Source organism: Pseudogymnoascus verrucosus (genome assembly GCF_001662655.1).
Source record: "Pseudogymnoascus verrucosus strain UAMH 10579 unplaced genomic scaffold scaffold_14, whole genome shotgun sequence".
NCBI lineage: Eukaryota > Fungi > Ascomycota > Leotiomycetes > Thelebolales > Thelebolaceae > Pseudogymnoascus > Pseudogymnoascus verrucosus.
This window is the reverse complement of record NW_017263665.1, coordinates 535,854-554,540: the sequence shown is the minus strand read 5'-3', so window position 1 is coordinate 554,540 and position 18,687 is coordinate 535,854. Positions and strand designations below refer to the sequence as shown.

Genomic DNA, 18,687 nt, shown 5'->3' with positions numbered 1-18,687 from the left:
GGTATGCGTGCTTACTCTTTAATGGGTATAGCTATGTATACTTTAAGAAATGATCTTTTATATGTAGAATCCATTTATATTGCCCTAAAGGCTCATGGCACATATCAATTAGATCAATTTAAACCTGCTCCCACGCTCGCCCACTTATAATAGGGACTAACGGAGCTTTTGTAGTAGATGGTCGATTTAGAGTACAGTTCTTACACTGCTTTATAATGAACTCTACTTCTTCTCTCTTTAGTCTATAGAACTTTCGTTGTATAATATTCCATGTTTTCGTACAGCCTACGTGTAGGAGTTGTAGGTGTTCATTAATAATAGTATTAAAAGCATCGCTTGTAAGGATCATACATCGTGGGTTTTGAAACCTAGCGGTAGGCTTATAGTAAAGCTTATTATGTTGAAGCATAAACTCTGTTTGCGCACGATGCTTAAGCCGTGATTTAATAGGATTTGTAGGTTTCATCGATGGGTTCTAAAGATAGAGGAGTAATTGACAGTATTTTAAGTAGTCTATCCGCTCTCTATTACTATAGGTAAAGCTATGAATATAGGCTTGAAAAGCAGTGCGCACATCCTGAGGAAATGGATTAATCTGTGCAATAGTAGGGTCTGCCATATTAATGAAGTTGATATAATAGAAAGCAGATATAATGGATCTATCTACAATATCTATACTATATTACCCCGCACAGGTTGGGCATCATTCGTGGTTGGGCCGGCCCATTCGCGAATGGGCCGGCCCGCTCGCGGAGGATCATATTCGTGGTTGGGCTGGCCCATTCGCGAATGGGCCGGCCTATTCGCGAATATGAATCATTCGTGGTTGGGCCGGAACATATGTGAATTACGTTAGTAATATTATTACGGCCGATATTATTATCATGTGACTGGTTTCTTGGCAGACCAGTATTAGGAGCCGAGACGGACGCCAAGGGAACACGGGAGTATTCGTTTACGAGCGGAAGCAACGATACGGGCATTACTAATGAGTGGTTCTGTAGGTGTGAGCGCTGATCAAGTTTGTGATAGACGTAGACCAACGCCTCGAAGACTTTGAGCCCAGAATCTGTTGCATGACTGGTAGCGCGACTTTCTCCGGCAGCGCAACTTCTGCGGTGACGTAGCTTTCTGCTTTGAGTAGCACAACTTCTGCGGTAAGGCACAGTCAGGATGCAACTTCGCCGCAAAGAAGTTCCTTGAGGCTCACTATGGACAGGACAATTATTCTTCACGTGCAACCTCGAGAAGCGATGGAATGTTTGGTTTCTCAGCCGTACAACCCCCATTAATTCACACTAAGTCTCACAAGCGCTCTTCCTATCGCAGTATGCCCCTTACAAACTGTGAACTTTCGAGTGCTGCGTCCACTTCCTGAACGTTTTTCCAAAATACCAGAAAATGATCCCAGTAAGACACCACAGAAGAGTCAAGCTCATGTTCGTCATAATGGGTTGGATATAGCCGCTCTTGATAGTCCATGGCGTAATGAATTTCGAGAAACCGTATCCCCAGACATTCTTGTTAATAGTAATAGCGACAAAGATTGGCCCTGCGACAGGTTTGTACGAATCGATGGAGTAGGTGGAGGAGATAGATGGTAGGGCCGCGACTTGTATACCCGCGCAGGTATAGCCGATTATAACGATAACCTGTATACTATAAGTTTCGACTGCTCCCTGTCACCAAGTCCTCGCATTTTTAACATACCTTCCAGTCCCATTTGTGTTCATATCCAACAGCAACAATCACATTTCCAATAACCATAAGAATAACATAGGGAATCATAGCTAATAGACGCATTTCAGGTTCACGAATGCTCTTATTCCTCTTCGTTAACCTCGCTGCAACCGCGTCGCTTAATGGACCAGCTGTTAAAAGACCAATAAGAGCACCAATCAAGATAGCGAAATTTAAAAACCCAATTTTAGTAGAAGAAAAGTTATATGGCGGAGCAGCAAATACTTGTGACTGTGTTAAATTGAGAGTCAAGAAGCAAGAGGCTGACCAGGATACGATAAAAGCCGAGAACTCAACGATAGGGAAAGCCAAAAGATACCACGGCATCCAAAGCTCTATGAAGAAGTTTCCCTCGTAAGGTTGCCAGAGTCTCCACTGGGCCTTCGACGGTTTGCCGCGGCCGAGCCACGGATCTTGATGGGTGTGGATGTGAGTGAGGGTCTCGCTACCCTCAGATTTCGTTGTCGGCTCCTGGGATTGAACTGGTTTTTCTTTCTGCAACTCAGCATCGTCTATCATTGAACTAGGGATGCCATTTTGAGCGGATATTCCTTCGACATGCTCAGAGGACCGTGATTTCAACAGTGACGGCGTGATTGTGCTGTTTGCAGGTACGAAAGAGCGTTGGAATTTGGTCTCTGGGAAGAGGAAGATGCAGCATACTCCTACAAAGCCGAGGAGAGCAGTGTTGAGCCACCAGAAGTTTCGCCACCCTAGCTGTTGAGCCATAGGACCAGAGATGATAGGTCCAGCCTGGTGATGTTAGACAAGTAAAATAGTAAGGCCATAATGGGGGCTATATACCATGAGGGAGCCAAAATAGAATGCAAAGTATAGAGTTTGATATTTGCCACGATCGTGGAGGAAGATTACATCGGCGATGATAGCAGGCTGTGCAGTTTCTGCTGGTCCAGCTCCGATTCCATTGAGCACACATGCGCCCATGAAACTATTATATGAGGTCGCCCTTGCTCTCCAGATACTGCTAGCAAAGCAGATAAATATCGATATGATCAGCACCGGTCGTCGTCCAAAGCAAGTCTGGACGGGAACCCTACAATTGTGAATAAAGTTCCATGTTCAAGATTCGGAGGGCAAACCAGATGAAATTACTAAATCCGAGCACCAAAATTGCAACACCAGTAAATTGTACGACATCGGTTAAGTTCGAGTCAAACGCGACGATATAGTCTCCGAACATAGGCGCCTGTGTGATAATTAGCACAGAACATGACTAGACAAAAACTCGGAGTATTAACCAATGCTAATGGTCCAAATCCTTGAGAGAAAGAGACCATAGTAGCGCACATAATAGTAAAACCTTTCCACATAGGACTCCAGTTCTGCTTACTGTCAGCGCCAGTTTAGCTCTGTTAAATGATGGGCGGTATATTTACGAGAGGATCGTGCTCATCATCGCTAGGTTGAGGGACCAAGACTAGACCTGCTCCAGCTGACAATTTGACGAAGTGATGGGTTCCAACATCTTTCATAATCTCCGTTCCTGGATAGATTTCGGTATGGAGCTCATGCTCTAAATCTCTAACAGCCTGCGTTAAGACCACGAGTTAGTGTCAACTGTAGATTGCGTTGGGTCACCCAAGATAATCGGCCTACATTCTCATCCAGATTCTGGTCCATGGCATCAGATTCGATAAATGAAATTTGATAGATGAAATGCTCGCGGATTTTCCGATCGAAGAATCTGCAACCTTGGTGATGCTGCTCTCACAAGTCTTAATGTTGTTAGAAATATTGGAAGTGGAGCTTGCTTGCTTTAAAGGCTCGACAGGCCGATCGCAGCTTGTTGCACCATGCTCTTCTTCTCATTGCTTGAATTATTACTAGTCCGTATCAAGCCCCTCCGACACACGGAATGCCAGTGCGGCAGTTAAGCTATTGGACCGCAATCGGTTGGGCATGACTTAAAGCTGCTAAGGCGTTGCTTCCTCCGAAGCTATACTACGTATTCTAAGAGCCGGTCGGTGTTTCGTCGTGGCAGCGTCGTGCTTGCGGCTTGCCTTCCATTACAAGGGTGGTTCGTGGAGGCCAATCACACCCAGTTACATCCGGAGACTGTGGCTACAATGCCTTACTGCGCATTAGTAATTCGGTCCGGCTCTACCTAATATAGTTAGTCTTCTGATTTTAGCCTTCCCACATATGAATTGCCAGGAGAAACCACCTCCCTTTTTTCGAAATCTTTAAGCACTTGTGAAGTTGTGATTGCGGGGTACGAGACCGGGGGGAGAGCCGGTCCGATGGCCTAAAACGAAATCGTCTTGATTTTTCGGACAGACGCGGCGAAATATTGGAATTGGACCTGCAGTTCAAACGCAGGGCCAATGCAGGAGATTTACTTCGATCACGAGGGTGTTGCTTAAGTTAGATATAATTCAGCCAATTCTTCCATCTTGCAAATGGGCGTGTGCTAACTAGAAGTGCCAATCAAGTCTGTCAGGATGAAGTTCTTCTCTAAGTGCCTCCTTTTTTTCCACGGATTGACCGCCTTGACGGTTGCCCAACAAATCGTCACCGATGCAAAGGCAGCATGCGGGAAACTTGGAGCATCGCTGGCCATTGAGAATGTGCACATCAATTTCGTCCAATACTTGCCTGCCGGTACAAACATCAGCCTGACTCAAAATTACAATCTTTCATCGTGCGGATATGTAAGCCAGGTTGTTTCCAACGATCTTTGCCGCGTGGCAATGTATGTTGCAACGAGCTACAGATCTGGGATTACACTCGAAGCTTGGTTACCTACGAACTGGACCGGAAGATTTCTGAGCACTGGAAACGGAGGCATTGGTGGCTGTATACAATACGCGGATCTGGCATACGCTGCAGGGCTAGGATTCGCCACTGTCGGAGCAAATAACGGACACAATGGCACATCAGGGTATGCATTTTACAGGAATATGGATGTTGTCCACGACTTTGTGGACAGAAGTCTTCATACGGGAGTTGTTGTAGGAAAGGAAATTGTTAAGCGGTATTACGGAGCTGCTCATAAGAAGTCTTACTACCTAGGATGCAGCACAGGGGGTCGACAAGGGTTTAAAGCTGTACAGAGTTATCCAAATGACTTTGATGGTGTTGTAGCTGGAGCTCCGGTAAGTTATCAGTGTAGCGGAGCGTGTAGACTAACATTTGGCTGATGAAGATGTAGGCAATTGACTTTACAGACTTGACATCGTGGAGTGCTAGCTTCTACACGATATTTGGCAGCGCAAACGACTCAACCTTCGTTCCAGCGGGTGAACTGTGGGCTTTAATTCATCAAGAAATCTTGAACCAATGCGACAGCATGGATGGCGTAGTAGACGATATCATCGAAGACCCTCTGATGTGCCAGTTCCGCCCAGAAGCGCTTCAATGCCCACCTGGGACCACGAATTTCACTAGCTGTCTCACGAACGTCCAGGTCAGTGCAGTGAGAGAGGCATTCACCGACTTCTATGGTCTGGACGGAAAGATCATCTATCCACGAATGCAGCCTGGATCTGAATTAATTGCTGAAGATATCTATTACACGACTGGACCGTTCCCTTATTCCGTTGATTGGTTTCGCTACGTGGTTTACAGTATGTTACTTTCCCCGAAGCCTCCTCTTTCTCAATTGCTGATTCTCTCGCAGACAATCCAAATTGGAATGCTGCGACTTTCAATAGACTTGATGCAAAAGCGGCCGCTGACCAGAACCCTTTCAATATTCAGACTTGGAATGGGGACCTCTCCGACTTTCGAGCTGCCGGAGGGAAATTACGTGAGTTTCAACTGCCTCGACCTGAGTACAATCGCTGACTCAAATGTTAGTTACGTATCATGGGCAGGCAGACTACATTATCTCCTCTGATAATAGTCCTCGATACTATGATCATGTCTCTCGGACTATGGGTCTCCCATCTTCCGACCTCGATGAATTCTACCGCTTCTTTAGAATTTCTGGAATGGGTGAGTGTCGCTGTCTACCATTTCTCCTCTTTTTGCTGATCTTGAGCCAGGCCATTGCGGCGGAGGTGTAGGCGCCCATGCCATCGGCCAAACCGAAGCAGAAGTATCAACCTTAGATCCTCAGAACAATGTCTTGCTACGTATGGTTGACTGGGTGGAAAATGGGAACGCCCCAGTTACCGTCACAGGGACGAAATATATAAATGTAAGTCTGAGCCGGCATGATAGGGATATCTAGCTGACCGAGACGTTGTAGGATGACCCTTCTCAGGGAGTAAGTTTCGTTAGGAATCATTGCAAGTATCCCCTAAGGAACTTCTGCACTGATGGTGCGAATTATAAGTCCCCGGAATCTTGGACTTGCATTGAATAATTTAAATCTTCATAAAAACTTCTCTGCGTAGGAGTACTTAAAGCCGTTTCAAACACTGCTTCCTATTATTACAATATCAACATCTCTCTTTAATGATTTTTCAGACTATAACATGTCTTCGCAAATGTCTACGGCTTTCGTTGGTGCTGTCACGGGATGACGCGTCGGACACCTGTTAATATATCATGTGATCTCGTTTAAAAGTCCTTAAAAGCGCGAGGAATCCCGAATCTTCTTCTGAATCCCTCGCGGTACGTCTTGTATCTAGAATCAAATTACATACCTTGACTCGAACTCTCACAGGTACCTTGAAATTTTGTTAGGCGAATTGTGCTGTCTGGAGTGGCGGATGTGGGGTGCGGGGTAAACCCACTTCTAGCCTAGCGTATCGTCAAAGCTGGACTAGCTCGGCTAAGTCTTTCTAGAGAAGATCTATTTAGGTCGTCGGACCGATCCCCACTTCCACCAAGAACGCGCAGCTGCCGACCTCTTCGATAAGTAGAAACCCAGCTTTTGATGTAGGGCATCACACCGAATTCCAAATTCCATCTCTACTCTCGACGGTTGATACGAAAGTACACCCTGATGGCTGACTTTCATTCTGGGCAAGCTCATGGAGAGGGTCGGGGCGGGGCCTACAGTGCTTTCAGTGCAAGGCATAACGAGCAGTCCAATGAGCCGATAGCTTGCCGTCGCTGTCGGAAGCAAAAGGTGCGAATGGCCCAGCGAACCCCCTTCAAATTAAGTGATTACTGCTCCAATATCGATTGATTGGACCGCTGATCCTGAATCTTGTCTTGGATTCTAGTTGCGTTGCTCGAAGGAGAAACCATCCTGCAGGAGATGTCAAAGCATTCCGGTCGTCTGTACTTATCCACCTCCACCAGACAGAAGGCTTTTAGCAACTCAAAGAGCACGAAATCCCAAACTTCATATCCACAGAGAACCTGAGGCTTCCGACTTCCAAGAGCGGCAAAAAACCTCTAATGCCACTGGACGACCCCCGGCTCTTCAAGAACCAGCTACGCTGTCGCCTCAAATGGCCCTACTTCTTATTGGGATATACTTTTCTCGTCATTGGAATGCTGAGCTGATGATCCATAAGCCCAGCTTTACTTCCGATTACTTCGATAACAAAGTCCCCGATTTCGTATCTCTAAGTATCTTTGCTCTGGCTTCAAAGTACGACTCCGATCGTATCTAACGCCTTGCATCTGTAATGCTGAGCTCTTTCTAGCTTCCTACGACAAACTCCACAGCGACCCTGCCTCGACGAGAATAGTATCATTGCAGATACCCTGCAGTTGACAGCAACATATTCCAGCAGTCATGCACGAGAATGGGCCGCAACTGCAGGTCAGCAGGCCTTGTCAAGGATCGATAAACCTTGCCTCGAAGCCATTCAAGCATGCCAAAATCTGTCATTTTACTGGTTCTATCAAGGCGACACGGATCGAGCAACCTTTTACACAAGTAAGGCTCAACTAGCATCACTGCCTCCAGAAGCATATATTTGACGTATTCTAGCTACTGCATACCGAGCGTGTCGCCTGCTGCGCTTTCACCGCCAACAAGCTAGTGATATCGACCCACTGCTGGTTGAAGTAAACAGACGCTGCTTTTGGTCATGTTGGATAACTAACTGCATTAGCCAAGATAATGCAGGCTTTAAGGCTGAAAGCTGGAAAGAGGTGGTAGGGCTTCCGTTACCATCTGATCAGAATTCGTTTCTGTTGGGGAAGCCTGACTCGAAGGAGATCTTTGCTCCTAACGGAGATATCGTACCTATAAATGTCGAGCCTAGCCAAAATCCACCACCTTCAATTATGAGCGAGTTAGTGAAAGTCTTCGGCCTGTGGTAGACTATCTAGTAGTAAATTCGAAGTATACCTGCTAACCGCTTCTTAGGTGGGAGGTTCAACACTTCGTTAGACAACATATGGAAAGCTCTCATCGCGATTCTCTCAGTAGGCTCCCTACATTCTTAGCGCTAGATCGACGCCTCGAAATCTTTCTCGAAAAACTTCATCCAGACTTCCGTTATTTCGGCCTCTCATCTTTAACACCCCTTAAAACCGACCCTTATAGGCTCTTTTCTCTTCTTTGTATCTATCATCTATGTGCTTGTATTCTGCATTCTTCTATTGTTCCTGTCTTCTCCGGTGTTGCCTCAGATCCTCAAATCTCTAAGAGATTTTCCAGAATGTCGGCTAAGGAGGCTATCAAACACTCTACTATTGTCCTTGACATGGCAACGACGTTTCTGAACATTTGTACTGATGTGACACGATTGTCTGGCATTACTGGCTACGCCTTATTTGTATCCTCCTCCGTCCAATTCAAATCCCTTAGCGCTCAAGGCAAGCTACAAAATCATGGCATAAGTCGTTGCGATGCTGCAATATTGATGCTACAGCACCTTAAAGAATACTCGCGTCCACTCCAGGTCATAGTATTTTACCCACCCTATGCCTCTCACAAACACCGCTAATACAAACAGTGGACAAACCTCAGTTCCCTCTTTTCTTCTGCAAATATCGACGTTAATAGCCTTTCTCCCGGAAATGGCAACAAAGATGGAGCGTTGGATCCAAATACAGACATCGGGAAAATCGTCTCTGAAAAACCTATCTCTCGTGATAGTACAAGCAATATAGACCTCTATACCTACTTCCCGGATGCAGAGTCAGCTAGCACTAATTCCCCGGGTAATATACAAGAAACACAGTCTGCAGCAAACATACTGAAGACGATGAAACAGAGTGCTGTAAGGCAAGAAATCGGGTTGCCGATACACACTAGTCATACGACTATGGCCGGTCCACCGAGTACGCCCATCTACCATATTTCTGCACCGAACCCCCAGTCGTATCATGCGCCTTCCCCTCAATCCCAGGTTTTCGACCGCGGTGTCGGCATACAAGATAGCTTCGACAAGCTAGCGACGTCAAACTCCGGAAATTCATCAGTGGCGAGCTTTACACCGACAAACGGGGCAACAGAAGGCGCAGGATTTCAGTTTCGAATACAGGGACAGGGAGAGGCAAGTATGATGGATGTAGCGCCGGTGGCAAGAGGGATTGATGGGACGGATCTTTGGTGGGATCAAAATTTTGATGAGTTTGAGACAGATCTTTTTGGGTTCTTGCACGGGGAATACCCATGGAATGAGGGTAGTAATTATTTTGCTTATGGATAATAATTCTAACGTCGCTCTGCAGTTCATTTTAGACGTGCGCTTAGGTCAACTATATTCGGCGTCTTAGGATAAGGTCGGTAATAATGATAACGGTGACGGTAGACATGATAACTAGGAAGTCATTAATGACCGTAACGCTAAATGGGGAGTCTCTAGAGCTATTTAGCTATGCTAATGGCTAATCTAACGGAATAGACACTAACGCTACTAAAAAGTCAGTAACCTTATAACGATACTTTAAACGCGTTCCCCTAACTTGTAGTTCTCTTACTTAAATCTATACTTAAGAACTCTAACTCCTCTTATAGTTAAGAGTAGTAATTAGACTTTAAAGACTCTCTAAACTATAAGGGAGCTTGATTTTTAAATAGAGCATATTAAGAACTATGCTATATAACATTAGAATAGCTCTCCTACCTTAATTAATAATGCTATTAGCTGCCTTGTTAAGGGGACTTAAGTTATAATGCATTCTACTATTCTACTTAAGGTAGAAGTTAAGGCTCTATAAGTAGCAAATGAATAGAAAAAGAGGAGGGAAAGGAAGCGTAAGAGGTATATAATGTAAGGGGGTAGTCTCTCTATACAAGAGGGAGAGGATATCCTTTAGAGTGCTAAGGTTAAAGCTTAAGTCTATATAGAGGTAGCAAGTGAGAGTAGTTAGCAGGTGGGTTCTATAGGCTAACAGAAGCGCTATGGCTAATATAAGAAAATAGGTCATAATACCTGTACGTGCAAGAGGCGCTAGGAATCAATTACGATCGAATAAGGGTCGTTATATAGTGTGGTGGTGTAGTAGTAGGTGGTAATAGTCAATTTTAGTGTTTCTGTGTGGCCACTCGCTTGGGGTGGCCACTTGCATGTGAAATACGTTACTTAATTTTGCGTACCGTTTTAGTCTGGTTTTGACTATACTACTGTCGGACTTATTCCTGCAAAGCTTTATAGCCTTGCGGAATTCTCAGTTCCTTGTTTAACAAATTAATAGTGTCATGTAGCTCTAGATGTATACAGACACAAACGGCATAGGGCATAGGAATCCTTCTTAGGTTATATTAGGAAACGAGCTCGCCCCTGTGAGTCCCATTAGCTGCAGGATTTGACTCTAGGAACTCAAACCAACAGAGCCAAACCAACAGAGCTAATATATCGCTCATACCTGTAGATTACGACTTAGCCAGCTAATGTATCAACGGAAACGTGATTATTATTAGTTGCAGCCTCTATATTGCAAGGTATAACTAGATGATTAAACAGGATTTGGTTCGAATCTGCATGGCTAGAATCTATCTCGAGGAAAAAATTAAGTAAGCTTTTTATCACATGGACGTGAGTATCTAATATCCGATACTGAATGATTGAGGTCAGGGATACCCCGCTCTACCCTATAGATTTGTAAAGGCAGCAGTAAAGCAGTGTGCTCATTGCCACACCTATCGATATCTCATATAAGAGTAACGCAAAATATAATATTTCAGGTATATTCATGGTAGTCACCCACGCTTCAATTGTCTTCCTCACGTCGCTGTTCAATATCGCACTCATGAATCTCAACAGACTAAACACCCTTACTGTAATCACTATGTTTATAGTAGTGTTTTGCGATGCTCGTGCTTTAGATAAAGCATTATCGTATGACATTTCTGAGTATTTAAAAAGCGTCTCATGTTACTATTCCCACTGGCTAAGCTGACACGAGAATAGTCGTCACATTGATTCTAGCCTTAATAAAAGGCAGTCCGGGACAACCTGCATACTAATATGTACTCCCGACAGTTGCTCTGACAACTCTTGCGTCTCGGCCTTAGCTAGGAAACGCGTCCTATATGACTTTTCCGATGTCAGCAGTACCACGGATTGGGGGGAGTTGGACGGAGAGCACATTATTGAGAAGCGTCGACTCACTAACCCGCGGCAGTACAACATAGCCAACTATCTGTTCGGCTAGAATACAGCGGCCAGTCTCAACAGAATATGCCCCCCTAAAGGAACCGGTGGCTTTTACCCTGGCTCTCCTAGCTTCTGTATACAGCAGGCATTCAGCACCGCCCCGCTGAATGGAGATGCACAGTGGCTGGCGGGAACAGGCCGCACGGAACTCACGGGCTGCACCGTACTCGTGGTCGTGTCTGCGCGCGCCGTTTATATGGTGAGTAGTGAAGGGAGCAGTCAACCCCCCGGCTCAACCCTTCCCCTTGGGAGAGCTTTTGTCTCACGTTTAATCATAACATAGTGTCACTTCTGGCAAGACCTTTACTATATGTACCTGGGAGCTCGCACCTTTTACGGGTTTAATGCAGTTACCAATATGATTAGAGGTTTAGGGGCTACACCAGGGGCTGTCGGCCCTGCCCTGGATGTCACTTTCTTCAACGCCCTACTAGATAATACGTGGGCATCCATTATGACTCCGCGGAACTCGGCTGCTCTTGATGATCCCTCCTAGCGGCATTTCCAATTAGAGTACAATACCCTGTAAGTTTTGTTTTAACGCCGCTGCACGTTATAGCTAGAGCGAGCAATGTTGATGTTGATTTAACAATACCGGGCAGGACGTCCGTACTCGTCGGACTTATACCTGGAATTGGCATAACTTCCTACAATTACGACTACCGTGACCCATACTAAATCTACTACTAGGGCGTCGCCCTGTTCGAGTACGACAATAACGCTGATGGCAACGGGAATGTGGACTGGCGTCTCTGGTTTGAAGCTGCAAATGAGAGAGGTACCAAGCTAGGCCAAATAGTCGCTTAGCCCAACTGAAGGTCGATCTCTTGCTATGCAATTGGAAATATACAACTTCTTTTATATGTCAAGTAGCGCTATGAACGGTGTGCTGTAGCTGACTATGTAATTGCCTTCTTGTAAAACCTAGGACAGAACCTAGTTACTACGTACTCCCATATTCTCTACGCCGAAACGCCACATATCTAGCCATCACAGGACTTCCCATTGGAGGTGGAGGAGGCGTGTGGTAAGAAATGGGTTGATTAATATCATCCCTGCTCCGCTCTAGTGATTCACTTCCAAGTCCGAATGCGTCATACCCAAGCCTCGACCGTCCAGGTCCGAGGAACAGAACCATCGGCGACGGCTGTGCACCCATCTCGTATAAGACGTTAAAGTTCAACTTGGTGACCGAGGTCGCTGTGCTTGTGCAGTAATCAAAGATCGACCTGAATGTTCCTGACGATAGGGTGACATTCTCTAGAGAGAGCTCGCTGACTCTCGTCTGCTTAATGAATGCAAGCAAGTCGGTCTCCGTAGCGTAGATACCCCGAAGCGTAGAACGAGTTAGGTTTGGCAGACTGTTTAGGGTGACGAGACGTTGTAGGAGTCGCTCATGGCACCAGTCCATAGGTAATGGCAGTCCTTGGAGCTCCCCGCGAAGGCGAAAGTAGTGGAGTTCGAAGCTCTTAAGATTCTTCAAGAGTTGAAAGAGACTTGCAAGTCCAGTAAAGTTTCTTTCATCTTGAGCTATGGATACGTCTTCTTCGTTGTGGTGATTTCTTCGAGATCGTCGTGTTGTCCTGTTATCAGTTATGACATGCCCGTCTTCGTCTTCATCAAACTTGGAGACTCGGTTAGACAGGCTAATAGAGAGTGATCGCATGGATGAGAGAGACTCGGTTAGGCCCTCGTCGTCCCAATCGACCTTACTGAGTGCATTGCAAGGTAAGCTGCACCGCTGCTGTCCTGGGCCATTAAACATGTTGAGGCTCTCAGTTCGCAATTGGCTTGTCGCCAAGGCTCTGAAAGTAGTGTGAAATGTGTCCACTGCTGCCTCTGACACAGGTCTCCAGTCATATTCTGCGCGCGCATCGGCAGGCTGAAGTCTCGCTTTAAGATCGGGGGGAACCGCTACCTCGAGTGACAGCGATGCAAGCCTTCTAGTGGGACCATTTCTTTTGAGCGCGATGAAGGACTGGCTGAGCAAGGAGTCTTTGTTTTTCCTCCACAGTTGCACTCTTCCTTGCCGTGTTCGTCGGGGTGCGTCACCACCGCCAGCAATACTGCTTAGAGTCAGTTCCTCTACAAGACAGCAGAGTCCCCCAGCCTGCGTTCCCTCGGCACATGCACGAAGCGCCTGTTCTGTTAATTCAACATGTTTCGATTGGAACAAGGCCTTGACGTGATATAACGAGGAGGATTTGATTGCTAGAGTCTTGCAGCTTAACCGGAGGTTGCGGATAGCGTCCGGCTCTAGGTAGTTGATTATCTCGTTGATTACATCAATCGTACAGTTTTCAATTAAAGAACCCATTATGCAAGTGTCGACTTTTCGGCTCTTGAGCTAGAATAGATAGATGTGCTATATTGATGGGAAAGGACCGGTGGTATGCTGTCTCCTCTTTGGTCATCAGATCGCATTATTGCAAGTTAGATCGGATGTGATCGTTAGAACCAACAGGTCGCTTCGCTCACAGTTGGAGTAAGCGACTTGCGTTCGCAACCACCAAATGTGTCAACTACCTCTATATAGTTGTTCATAAGCTACATGTATCAGTTAATATAAAGCTTGCGCTTGACATTAGATTTGCCCCGCCTAGTGTAGTTTTCCAGGTTAGCCCCTTTGCTAGGCTAGAAAACACCTTATTTTCTTTACGCCAAGTTTGTATTTAATGACGTAACATGATCAACATGAATCAGCAGAACCCAGAAATCAGGGCCACAACGCCACTATGTCTTGGCCTCGCTTTCATTCAAAGGGTTGGGGGATCATGCGAGGGTGCCTGCTCGCCAGCGTCCGAGAAGTTGGCGGCTTTAAGGCCTTCCCCTCCTCGTTCCACTCATTACTCGCATCTCCATCTTATCTCGAAGCATTTCAGGTACCCATACATCCGTCACCGAACCCTAAGTAGGTCAGGTGTGTAGGACTGATAAATTCAAATCAAATGCAACATTGATATTATATAAATGAATAAATCCCCGTGGTCGGTGCCACAAACGGGTTTCAGTTTGGATCAGTTTTGAAGACCCGCGTTGCAGCTCCCGTACTCCCTCACACACCGTTCCCAACCATTCCTAGACGCACTCTCTTGCAACAGTCATAACTCACCACGATATTGTCGCAAATGCCTCAAAATCAAACTAGAGATAGATTGTACATAGGTTAATTAAACCCCATGGTCGGTATTAGTTCGTATAAATGGGTTTCAGTTTGGATCAGTTTGAAAGATAGTGTTGGCAGCGCCTAACTACTCCGTAGACACCATTCCCAACCATTTCTAACGCACCCTCTTATAGCAGCCATAACTCACTACACTGAACTCGTAAACGCCTCAAATTTAAATGGGATATAGCTTGTATATATATCAACGAATCCCCGCCGTCGGTATCAGTTGTGAGCAACTGGTATCAGTTCGGATCAGCTTGGAAGACTGGCAGTGGCAGCTTCTGACCATTCCCTGCCACCAACACGCCATGTTCCTACAACTACTCGCCAAATCAAGGTCGTGGGCGGCTTATACGTAAATTACATATATTTTAGATATATACGATCAAATCCCGGCGGTCGGTATCAGTTGTGAGTAACTGGTATTAGTTTGGATCAGTTTGAAAGCTGGCGTTGGTAGCCCCCGACTATTCCCCGCCAGCAGCACGCGATGTTCCCAAACCTACAGCTCGCCACATAGGCACCTTATACGTGAATGGGATATACTTTAGATGTCAGCAATCAAATCCCCGCGGTCGGTATCAGTTCATACAAATGGGCTTCAGTCTGGTGTAGATGTAAAAACTAGCATTAGCACCGCCTGACACTACAGCACAAAACCACAGTCGCAATGTCTATTACATTATATACGCTCATAGCACCAACTTAAACTCCGGATCACGATCATCGCCAGACCCGATAAACTCATCATATAATCCCTTCGCCTTGTCGCGATTGACCTTTGCGCAGTACAACACGTTGAGCAGGATCCTACAAACGTCAGCATGGCACCAAACCTCAGAACGTGCAACTTACATCACCCACGCAAAACACAACAATCCCAAGATCACGGTATGCCCGATGAAGAACTCTGGCCCCTGAACCTTGGGATAGATGAACGCCGCGATAAATCCTCCACAATTCGCAATGGCGAGCTGTGCGCCTGTGGTCGTCGCGCGCATGTAGTGTCCGGCAGAGTTGTTACTGATCCATCCGAGGATGCAGGGAACGGTGGCGTAAAGTCCAGTCGCCATCAAGAACGTCATGCCATACTTGACCCTATTTGAATCGACGTTGGCAATCACTGCATACCCAATGATGGCTAGAGGCAGAGACGCGAGCATGATGGGGCCACGGAGTCGGAGATGGTCGGAGAGGAAGGCGATGCCGACTTGAAGAGGTGAGAGGAGTCACGAAAAGGGCATGGGAACATACCTGTGATGACTGCTGCCACAGCATACGGAATGACGGACCAGAGCTGAGCCTCGTTGGGTGTATACCCCAATCCCACGATGATGGTCGGCAGCTATCGAAAATCAGCACACGGCCCACCTTCAACAAATGCAACGTACAAAGAGCCCAAACGAGTACAAGGCGGCAAGAATGGCCAGATACGCAGTGGCGCTGAACCATAGCTGCGGACTCATGAGCCCACGCCTGACCTCAGACCAGGCGAATCGCTCTGATTCTGTCGAAATCTCCCTATACAAAGTTAGACAGTCCTTGCCAAGGTGCAACACTACCCACCCGTTTGCAAGTCGCGTCTTTGGCTTGTCGTTGTAAAGCCTATACCTAGCAAACTCACGTTCCTCCTCGTTCAGAGCATCATCGACGCTGTTTGGCAGAATGTAATAGGCCAAGCCTGCCACAATAATGGTCTGGTTTATGTTTAGCTGAATCCTCTGACACGGTGGATAAACGCACGACAAGACCCTCTACGATAAAAATCCATCGCCAACCAGCCAACCCCCCTCGAGTCCCTATCTCGTGGAGGCCACGTGCGAGGAGCCCTCCGAATGCACCAGACAAGGAGGCGCTGGTGTAGAAGAGACCAATTCGCAGGGCCATCTCGCCGCGCGTATACATTCCTGACAGATACAGGACCTGTCTGTGGTTAGTACGAGTACAGTCAACCGGGGACATGTCTGCTCACAATTCCAGGGAGCAATCCGCCCTCTGTCGCGCCTAGGAAGGCGCGGGCAACCATCAAACCAGCGTAGTTCTGGACGAACCCAAGGGACATTGCGACAATTCCCCAGGCCGCCGTGAGAACGGGTAGCCAGATCTTGGGCGAGATCTTCTTCAAGACCAGATTACTTGGAATCTCACTGTGTCTGGTTAGAACGCTGGGTAGTGGTAGGCTGCCTCGAACTTACCTAGCAATGTAGAAGGCGTAATAGATGACCAGACAGGTATCATACTGGTGATCGGAAATGTTGATGTCATGCTCCATGTTGTATACTTTTGCGTTTCCGACGTTGGTTCGGTCGAGAAAGGAGCAGAGAAAAAGAAGCGCCATAACGGGGATAATGCGGATGTCGAGCTTAAAGAGGATGCGGCGCGTCAGGGCCTTCCGCTCCTCGGCGGTCATTGACGATATGTAGGCATTGTCGGAGGAGGGACGGTCGGCGGACTCGAGGTGTTTCTCGTATGGGGTGAATGAGGGATCGTCGCCTTTACTAGAGAGATTGGGGGAGGACGACATTGTGAATCGCGATCAAGAGAGGATTGAGCGGGAAACAGTAGAGGGGTGAAGGATGAGAGGATAGAGAAAGAGGGAATATGAAGGAGGAGAGAAGATAAGATATGTCGATGGCCGGTAGGTATACTCCCTCTTTTGTAGAACTGACAAGGTTACCGACATCTGCCATAACGTTAGTTGGAGACCTTGAACCCATTTGCGGGGAAGAAATGGGGAAGGGGGATCCAATGTTGGGTGCCGGCCGTAGCACCAAAATGGGGATGGTGACACAATCGGGTGTCAGTTCGGGTGTCAGTTCTAGCAGCAGCCCGTACGCAAAGAATAAAAATATCGCGGGGTAAAGATGGGGATCTGGGGTTGAGTAGTCCGTCCTAGGTATTGCACTATACAATATTATACTATAGTGTACATGAGAGTACTGTCCATAACCCACTTTTGCGTGTACGCGCAGTGAGGGGAAACTTCCGGGTGGAGAACGTTCTCGTGGAGGGTCGGGGCATTAACAATTGGCTGGTCGGGCCTTCTTTTGGTTGCCGTGCGTGTGGAGAGTGGGCATGGATCGCACAACCCAGCGCTCTCAAATCTGGCCGCCGACGCCGACGCCGACGACCGACGACCGACGACCGTGGTTAACCGTCACTTCCTCGGAAAGAACGAGTCGTCCTGTCCTCCCTCGCTATTTCTATTGTCGTGTTGCGCTTTCCCTTCCTGCTATTTCGCCCTCGCTCCTTTCCTCCCATCGCTGCCGCCACCATGTCGAAGCTCTCTCCCGCCCTCAAGGCCGCAATCAATGCTCCATTTGCCCGCCCTGGTCCCCTCCCCGCCTCGAAGAACATTGCTGCCGTATACTTAGCTATCCAGCGCGAGGCTTCTTCCCACTCTCTCGGCGTGTTCCCATGGCTCGCCCTTACCGTACGTCTCGCTGTAGATTCTATACTCATGGCTGCTTATAGTCGCTAACTTCTCGCAGACAGCTGCGACAATGACTGCTAACTCTCCTGCCTCTCTCACCCTCCTCCACGACCTCGCCTCGCCCAACCCAACCTCCGCCGTCCAAAACGCGACCTTCATGCGCGAAGTCGGACTCAAGACGATTAGTTTCAACGGCATCCCACGCGCCCTCAACCAGCTCGTACACCTCCGTTCCGCCATCCCCGCAGAAATCGCCGCACAGCTCCCCACGACGCCGACGCGTACTCTCACGCCAGAATCCATTGAACAAGTGCAGCCGAGAGCGAGGGCGCTGTGGAATTCGATATACGACCCTCATTCCGACAAGCTCGTCGACAAGCTTGAGGCCGCACACCCCGACCTACCCGTCCACATCCTTAGCAACCACTACGGCACGCTCCTTAGTGATTTCCCAGGCGCGAATAACCCTGCTGTAGGGAGGGTGCTCACCTCGCTCGTGGCTATTGCCTGTCTACGCGCGCAGACGGGTGTAGGTCTGCAGGTGGTATCGCATGTTTATGGGCTGCGGAAGGGCGTCGAGGAGGGCGGCGAGGAGGTGGGCGAGGGCGAGAAGTGGCTTGGTGGGGAGGAGGGGAACCTGTGGGCGCTAGGGGTTGTAGATCGTGTTGTTCAGGCGATTACGGGTGAAGGAGGTTCATTTGCTACTTATGATAAGGCGAAGCTATAATGTTAGTGTATATGTAGAGCATTTAGACCGCGCTTTAAATACATATTAAGTCATAAGGCAAAACTACAAATTTTAGACCGCGCTTTAAAATATATATTAAGTCATAATGCAAAACTATAAATTCTAGTATATATGTAGA

General features: G+C 47.3%; 6 protein-coding genes across 6 annotated transcripts; 3 read left to right on the top strand and 3 right to left on the bottom strand.

Moving 5' to 3' along the window:
* Positions 1-1,273: 1,273 nt before the first annotated feature.
* VE01_04066 (uncharacterized protein) lies at positions 1,274-3,744 on the bottom strand. Its single transcript, XM_018273543.2, has 7 exons — positions 3,358-3,744; positions 3,138-3,290; positions 3,000-3,083; positions 2,841-2,947; positions 2,545-2,794; positions 1,711-2,493; positions 1,274-1,652 (listed from the first exon to the last, which is right to left on the bottom strand). Exons 1-7 carry the CDS (start codon positions 3,379-3,381, stop codon positions 1,338-1,340), a joined length of 1,716 nt encoding a protein of 571 aa, XP_018131775.1. The 5' UTR covers positions 3,382-3,744; the 3' UTR covers positions 1,274-1,337.
* Positions 3,745-3,938: 194 nt separating this feature from the next.
* FAEB-2_2 (Tannase and feruloyl esterase) lies at positions 3,939-6,152 on the top strand. Its single transcript, XM_059463591.1, has 7 exons — positions 3,939-4,124; positions 4,194-4,856; positions 4,913-5,327; positions 5,381-5,509; positions 5,560-5,697; positions 5,748-5,902; positions 5,954-6,152. Exons 2-7 carry the CDS (start codon positions 4,203-4,205, stop codon positions 6,068-6,070), a joined length of 1,608 nt encoding a protein of 535 aa, XP_059319818.1. The 5' UTR covers positions 3,939-4,124; positions 4,194-4,202; the 3' UTR covers positions 6,071-6,152.
* A 172-nt stretch (positions 6,153-6,324) lies between these two features.
* On the top strand, positions 6,325-9,284 carry VE01_04063 (uncharacterized protein). The gene is made up of 6 exons (XM_018273540.2): positions 6,325-6,433; positions 6,496-7,252; positions 7,308-7,543; positions 7,598-7,904; positions 7,979-8,522; positions 8,571-9,284. The coding sequence occupies exons 2-6, from the start codon at positions 7,110-7,112 to the stop codon at positions 9,267-9,269; spliced, it is 1,929 nt and encodes a 642-aa protein (XP_018131778.2). The 5' UTR covers positions 6,325-6,433; positions 6,496-7,109; the 3' UTR covers positions 9,270-9,284.
* Positions 9,285-12,091: 2,807 nt separating this feature from the next.
* VE01_04062 (uncharacterized protein) lies at positions 12,092-13,833 on the bottom strand. The gene has a single exon (XM_018273539.2). The coding sequence runs from the start codon at positions 13,534-13,536 to the stop codon at positions 12,163-12,165; it is 1,374 nt and encodes a 457-aa protein (XP_018131779.1). The 5' UTR covers positions 13,537-13,833; the 3' UTR covers positions 12,092-12,162.
* Positions 13,834-15,021: 1,188 nt separating this feature from the next.
* On the bottom strand, positions 15,022-17,573 carry VE01_04061 (uncharacterized protein). Its single transcript, XM_018273538.2, has 8 exons — positions 16,584-17,573; positions 16,361-16,535; positions 16,132-16,311; positions 15,955-16,085; positions 15,780-15,909; positions 15,643-15,733; positions 15,244-15,598; positions 15,022-15,198 (listed from the first exon to the last, which is right to left on the bottom strand). Exons 1-8 carry the CDS (start codon positions 16,910-16,912, stop codon positions 15,081-15,083), a joined length of 1,509 nt encoding a protein of 502 aa, XP_018131780.1. The 5' UTR covers positions 16,913-17,573; the 3' UTR covers positions 15,022-15,080.
* VE01_04060 (uncharacterized protein) lies at positions 17,500-18,630 on the top strand. Its single transcript, XM_018273537.2, has 2 exons — positions 17,500-17,821; positions 17,880-18,630. Exons 1-2 carry the CDS (start codon positions 17,663-17,665, stop codon positions 18,546-18,548), a joined length of 828 nt encoding a protein of 275 aa, XP_018131781.1. The 5' UTR covers positions 17,500-17,662; the 3' UTR covers positions 18,549-18,630.
* The last annotated feature ends 57 nt before the right edge of the window (positions 18,631-18,687 follow it).